This window comes from Lactuca saligna, chromosome 3 (genome assembly GCF_052625555.1).
Source record: "Lactuca saligna cultivar CGN05327 chromosome 3, ASM5262555v1, whole genome shotgun sequence".
Taxonomy (NCBI): Eukaryota; Viridiplantae; Streptophyta; class Magnoliopsida; order Asterales; family Asteraceae; genus Lactuca; species Lactuca saligna.
This window is the reverse complement of record NC_136419.1, coordinates 142,049,322-142,056,266: the sequence shown is the minus strand read 5'-3', so window position 1 is coordinate 142,056,266 and position 6,945 is coordinate 142,049,322. Positions and strand designations below refer to the sequence as shown.

The window sequence follows — 6,945 nt, the reverse complement described above, 5'->3', positions numbered from 1 at the left end:
GTCCTTCAAGACTTCTACAGCTTCTGGATCTTCCAAGCATCTGAGGTATGGACTTGGCATAGAGTTTTTATAGAGTTTACCTTTGATTATTATGAATCTTGAGACTCTTGTTCTGAATGCTCTTTTTCTTTTGTCTTCTGTTGGGATCGTGCCATTTTGGAGATACTCCATATAGGGTTGGATCCATGATCGTGGACTTCTTCGAGGATCCTATTCGTCAGGATCCCTTTGAGGAGGGATCTAAGGGTCAGGATCTCCAATGGTTGCTACACTTATTGGTTTTTTAGGATCATCGAGTTTGTCGGAAAAGGCCTCTATAGCTCGAGTTATTATGTGGGTTATAGAGATCTTCATTTCTAGTGGGTTCCTTAGGGATCATCCTAAGTTGGCTAATATGTTTGCTTCTATGTTTTCTTCTCTGGGAACTTGGGTTAGGCTAAAGTTTTCAAATTCACAGGTTAATTCTTTTAGTATCTCGAGGTATAATGCTAATATTTCACCTTTCACTGCATAAGATCCATTGAAGTGATTAGTTAATAATAAAGAATCAACAAATAACTGAAGATTCTTGATTTGAAGATCCTTAGCCAATTGTAGTCCCATGATGAGTGCTTCATATTCTGCTTCGTTGTTAGTTTCATTGAATTTGTAACTAACTTCTTGGGGTAGGATGTCCTTATATTGCGATTTTAGTATGATCCCTAGCCCAATTCCTTTTTGGTTTGAAGCTCCATCTATGAATAGTATCCATTTTCCCAAGTTTTCATCTTGTAGGAGTTGCTTAGCTTTAATGTCTACTTCGTTTGGTGGATCATCACTAAAGTCAACTATAAAGTTTGCTAATGCTTGTGACTTTATAGCTGATCTTGGCTTATATTTGATGTCAGACATGCTTAACTTCACTGACCATTTTTCCATCCTTCCTGACATTTCTGGTTTCTCATCACATTCTTAATAGGATAATTAGTTTTCACATGTATAGTATGTGTATCGAAATAACGTCTTAACTTTTTAGAAGCAATTACTAATGCAAGAATTAGTTTTTTGAGAAGAGAATACCTGGTCTTAGGATCTAGAAGACTTTTACTTACATAGTAGATAGGATGTTCGTCTCTGTTAAGATCCTTGGCTAGGACAACACTTACCGCACTTGAGGATACCGAGAGGTAAAGGAGAAATGGTTCTTTGTCTATAGGCTTCACCAATAGTGGTCAGGAAATTAAGTATAGTTTGAGTTCTTGAAAAGATTCTTTGTGTTCTTTGGTCCATTCAAACTTCTTGTTCTTCTTCAAGATATCATAGAAGGACTTACACCTTTTTGAGGATCTTGAAATGAACCTGTTGAGTGCTACTACTCTTCCGGTTAGCCTTTGGATTTCCTTTGTTGAAGATGGAGATTTTAATTCGATGGTTGTTTTGATCTACTCCGGGCTTGCTTCTATTCCTCTCTTAATTGACATATACCCAAGGAAATTGCACTACTTCATCCCAAAGTGGCATGTAGAGGGATTCAACTTCATGTTGTATTCATCTAGAATGTCGAAGGCTTCTTTGAGATCCTTGAGATGATCTTCAGCTTTCATGGACTTCACCACCATACCATCAATGTAGACCTCCATGGTGTCCCCCGGTTTATCTTTAAACATCCGGTTCACTAGTCTTTGATATGTTGCACTTGCATTTTTAAGACCAAAAGGCATTGTAGTGTAGCAATATATTCATGTTGGTGCTATAAATGTTGTATCTTTTTGATCGGATAGTTCCATCTGGATTTGTTGAAATCCTGCTGAAGCATCCATGAAAGTTAAGAGTTCGTGGCCAACTGTTATATCTATCATGGAGTTAATGTGTGGTAGTGAAAAAGTATCCTTAGGACAAGCCTTGTTAAGATTTCTGTAGTCTACACATACTCGCCAATTGTTGTTTTTATTCTGTACGACAACTACATTAGCTAGCCATCTCGGGAACTTCACTTCCTTGATCATCCCTGCCTTGAGGAGCTTTTCCACTTCTTCTTGGATGATATGATTCCTTTCAGGTGCAAACTTCCTTCTTTTTTGATGTATCGGTTTGAAAGAAGGATCAATATTAAGTTTGTGAGTGATAATACTCTTGTCTATACCTATCATATCTTTGTGTTTCCATGCAAACATCTTGCTTTTGGTTTGAAGGAAGTTTAACATGTCTTTCTTAATTTGCTCGAGTATTGAGGATTCTATGAGGACTTTGGCTTCAGGATCCTCATTTCTCAGGGGCATTTCCTTCATGTTTTGTTCCTTCATTTTTAGAACATGTTGTGCCCCCTGACTTAGTTGATATTCCTTTTGGGGTTTCATCGTAGGCTTCATAGAGGTTTTATAACATTCCCTTGACTCTTTTTGATCTCCCATGATCTTCAAAGTTCCCCATGGAGTAGGCATCTTTACACACTGATGATACATTGATGGAACTGTTTTCATTGCATGGATGCACGCTCTACCTAATATCACATTATAAGATGATAAGGTGTTAATAACACAAAAATTTTGTATAGAGTTTACCCCATCTTTGTATATTGGTAGCTTTATCCCCGATGGTGTGTTTCATTTCACCACTAAATCCTATGAGGACCGAGGATCTTTTGATTATCTCTAATTATGGGATGTTCATCCTCTTTAGTGCGTCCAAGAGTATGATGTTGACCGAGGATCCTCCGTTAACTGGGATCATTATGACGAAGTGGTTGGCAATGTACAGTGTTATCACAAGTCCGCCATGCTGAGGATCCTGGATCTCTTCCTTGTTCGTCTCGTCAAACGTTATTCCCTTTTCATTGCTAACCGATGTATTATTTCATGTTTTATCCTCCTTTTTTGTCTTAAAGACCTTGGTGTGTCTTTTAGCCTAAGAATAAGAAGTACCACAAATTTTAGATCTACTTGAGATAACATTAATTATCTTGGCGTTTGGGGGCGGCGATCCTGGTTTCTCCAGGATTCTTGTGACCACCCTGCTTATTCTCCTTGGACTTTTTTTTTTTCTTACGATGATCTCTTTAAGATGCCCTTTGCTAAGGAGGTAGCTAATCTCCTTTCTTAGGACTATGCAATCCTCCATCATATGACTGAAATCTTCGTGGTAAGCATGCCATTTGGACTTGTCTTTCCAACTGGTGGACTTGTTATCCTTCTTTGGACACCTTGCTTTGTCTCCGAGGTCGTACATATCATAGATTAAACCTGAAACATCCACAGAAGAACAATAGTCAATGATCTTAGGATATTCCTCTTCCGCTCCTTCATCTTCGAGGCATTAACCCTGTGATGATCTGGTTTGGAATAGGGCTTCGATTTGTAGGATCTTGGAGCCGAGCATTCGGCCTTCCTATTATCATTCTCGTATTGAATTTAAGAGTTGCTCCACTTTGGAACTTCTTTATCCTCTTCAAGCCTTATGAACCTCGATGCTCAGCACCGAACTTCGTCCAATCTCTTGCATGGAGTCATCATGAGATCTTCATAGAAGGGTGAATCCTTCCTTAGACCCATCTTGATGGCCTCCAAAACAGTCGTCATGTCAATGTTGGGGATGCTCAGAGCTTCACTGCCAAACCTGTTAACAAAATCCCTAAGTCACTCCTTAGGATCCTGAACCACCCGATAGAGATCACTAGTAATCTTCTCGAAGGTTCTGGTACGACAATACTAGTTATTGAAAATATTGACTAAATGTGAAATGAAGTAATAGAATAGGGAGGAACGTTTATCAACCATTTAACAGCTAATCATGTGATGGTTGAACCAAATCGTGTGCATAGGCAAGCTTCCTTCATGTGCATTGGGATGGGAATTGTAACACCCCCCTCTGGCACGTATCACAATATTGTCCGCTTTGGGCCACTCGGCACGAGGACTTCCCAGGGGGTCACCCATCCCGGTACTTCTCCCGCCCGAGCACGCTTAACTGCAGAGTTCTTATGGGATCTGCTGCCCTCACGGCTTTAAAACGCGTTGTGATAGGGAAGGTATCCACACCCCTTATAAGGGATCAGATCTAACCCACTTTTGTAACACCCCAAAGTTTGGAAAGCCAAGAAAAGAAAGAAAACCTCAAGTTTAGGGGAGACTCGGCGAGTCCATGGAGGGACTCGGCGAGTCTGAGCGGGATCCGGGTTGTGGTGAAAGCGACCGACCCGGCGAGTCGGCCAGGGAGACTCGGCGAGTTGGGTCTGAACCTCAACCCCAGAACCATTTATTGCCTCTCTACCCCAGAACATCAAACCTTCCTAGGGTTCATTTATTGCCTCTCTACCCCAGAACATCAAACCTTAGCCGCCATTTCCGTTTTTGGAGCTAGATCTTGCCTTGAAGAATGCATTAAGCTTGGAGGAGGAAGAAAGACCTTGGAGGTGCAAGAAGGGATTGTAGATCTGGATTGTGGAGTCATTTCAGACCAAGTGGAGGTAATAAGTTGTTGCTTGGACTCTCTTTTTCATCTAGATCTACTTTTATGTGTGGGTTTTGGCCATTGTTGGTATGATATGTAACCAATTCGAGTTGGAGGTTCAGATCTGAGGTTGCTACCTCAGATCCATGTTGGTTTTGGTCTAGAATCCCCTAAAGTATCAGCCTTTGATATGATGAAGAAGCATGTTTGCCATAAACCCGAATTTAGTGTGTTTTGAGCTTATATCTCTCAATCTACACGTAAAGTTTGCCACTGCATGGATTGAGGAATGGATAGACTCGGCGAGTAGATTGAAGGTGAGGAGGAACTCGACGAGTAGGATGAACATCTCGTCGAGTCGGATGAAGATAGGCATGGCCTCGGCGAGTCTGTTCTTGGACTCGGCGAGTCAGATCGCGAAACCCTAAACCCTTCGAGTCGAGACCCGAATCAGTGAGTCGGGTGGTGACTCAGCGAGTTGGACAGGACAGGACTTGGACCTAGTTGGACTCGGCGAGTCATGGATTGACTCGGCGAGTCGAGTCACGAATAAGAAAGACTCAGGGCATATGAACCCGGCGAGTCAGTAGATAGACTCGGTGAGTAGGGTTGACCCGGAAGGTTGACTTTGACCAGGATTTTGACCTTGACCAGATTTGACCTAGTAACCTTTGGAGGTCAGTTGGACTAAGTGTTATATTGATATTGGTAGCTTGAGGAGCTAGTGGAGCAGTAGTCGAAGTCAGAAGTCAAGTAGCAGTCAAGGATTAGCAGCAGCAGTTCAGCAGCATCAGGTGAGTTTCCTTCTAGTAGGGACGGGTCTAAGGCCACAATGCTGGGCCGTTCAGTTAGCAGTAGTTTCCGGACTTCGGTCCGATGCAGTAGCTAGTATGTTTGATGCCTTCGTGGCCCAGACAGGATTTGTGCGCTATGTTTTATGTGTTATGTGTTCCGGGCTACGACCCGATGTAGTATGCAGTATATGTGTTCATGCTAGTTGCTATGTTATGCTATGCTATGCTCAGTTAGTTAGTTCCGGACTTCGGTCCGATGCAGGGGACAAGGTCCCAGTCGGTTCCGGACTTCGGTCCGATGCAGTTAGTTCCGGACTTCGGTCCGATGCAGTTAGTTCCGGACTTGGTCTGATGCAGGGGACAGGGTCCCAGTTAGTTCCGGACTTCGGTCCGATGCAGTTAGTTCCGGACTTTGGTCCGATGCAGGGGACAAGGTCCCAGTCAGTTCCGGACTCCGGTCTGATGCAGTTTCCTGGCTTCGTCCCGATGCAGTGGGCAAGGCCCAATATGTGTTTATATGTTATTGTATGGTATGTGGTAGTTTGGGGGAGCTCACTAAGCTTCGTGCTTACGGTTTTCAGTTTTGGTTTCAGGTACTTAGTTTTCAAAAGTGGAGCTCGGGGAGATTGTAGTGCACACACCATCTGTTCAGCCTGGGATGTTTATACTCTGATATATTTGACAGTTGTTATAATATTTTGAGGTACATTGCTTATGATTTCTATATGAGGTTTATTGACTATGGTTTTATCATTAAATTAAACGAAATTTTCAGACTGTGTTTTTGAGGTAACTCTTGAGGAAAGGGGACTTGGTGGAGTTGAGGTAACTCTTGAGGAAAGTACGGATAGATGTGGAAGGTAGTAGGGGCCCATACTACTGAAAGCAGAGGATCCGTACTCGATTCAAGAGGGGCTGAGGCGAAACCAAGGAACTAGTAGAGTATGTGAGAGATCCCTCAGCAGTAGTATGTATTTGGTCAGGGATTGTTATATTTTCAGCATGGCGACGTTGCGCGAGATATCAGTTGGCAGTTCAGGTGCAGGGGAGGGGTCTGGCTCGGGCTTTAGAGCCGGACAGCCTGACGATCAGATGAGGGATTTCATTTCCACAGAGATTATGCGCAACATCATCGATCAGACTCCAGTGATTTCCGGTTCAGTTAGAGAGGCTATTGTGGAGTTTATGGACAGTCATCTTGAGGCCTGTAGGGGCCGGGTTAGTTTCAGGATAGACTGGGGCTCGTCTAGGCCCCGAGTCTTATGGAGTTCTGGGATCCATCAGGGAGGGAGATCCCATTTCTAGTTCTGCTATCAGGAGGCCGGGGTGAGTGGGGCATTCTATCTCCAAGAGAAACCATTGTATGATTGGATAGTTGAGGAAGTTTCGCGAGCCATTCGCGAGGGTCTGCCAGACATGGTCGTGAGGATCACTGATAGATTGATAGCGAGGCTTCAGGATCAGACATCTGTTGTTCAGACAGCAGACATTGCCGTTGGGGTAACGCAGGAGCGAGAGTCGGGCAAGGAGTCGGAAGGGAAGAGAAAATGGATGAGACACAGGTTGCCACAGGTTCAAGTAAGAGGCCCAAAAGTTCAGATTTGAGGACGAGGAACTATCAGAGCCGCAGTCGACGCGGGAAGTGCGGAAGGACGCACATGGGTGCATGTAGGCGTAGAAGTGGTGGCGATGTTGGGTGTTTCAAGTGCGGCCAGATTGGTCATTT

General features: G+C 43.5%; 1 protein-coding gene across 1 annotated transcript; it reads right to left on the bottom strand.

Annotated features, from left to right (window-relative positions):
• Positions 1–375: 375 nt before the first annotated feature.
• Positions 376–930, bottom strand: LOC145036041 (uncharacterized). Its single transcript, XM_078984522.1, has one exon. The coding sequence runs from the start codon at positions 928–930 to the stop codon at positions 376–378; it is 555 nt and encodes a 184-aa protein (XP_078840648.1).
• Positions 931–6,945: the final 6,015 nt, after the last annotated feature.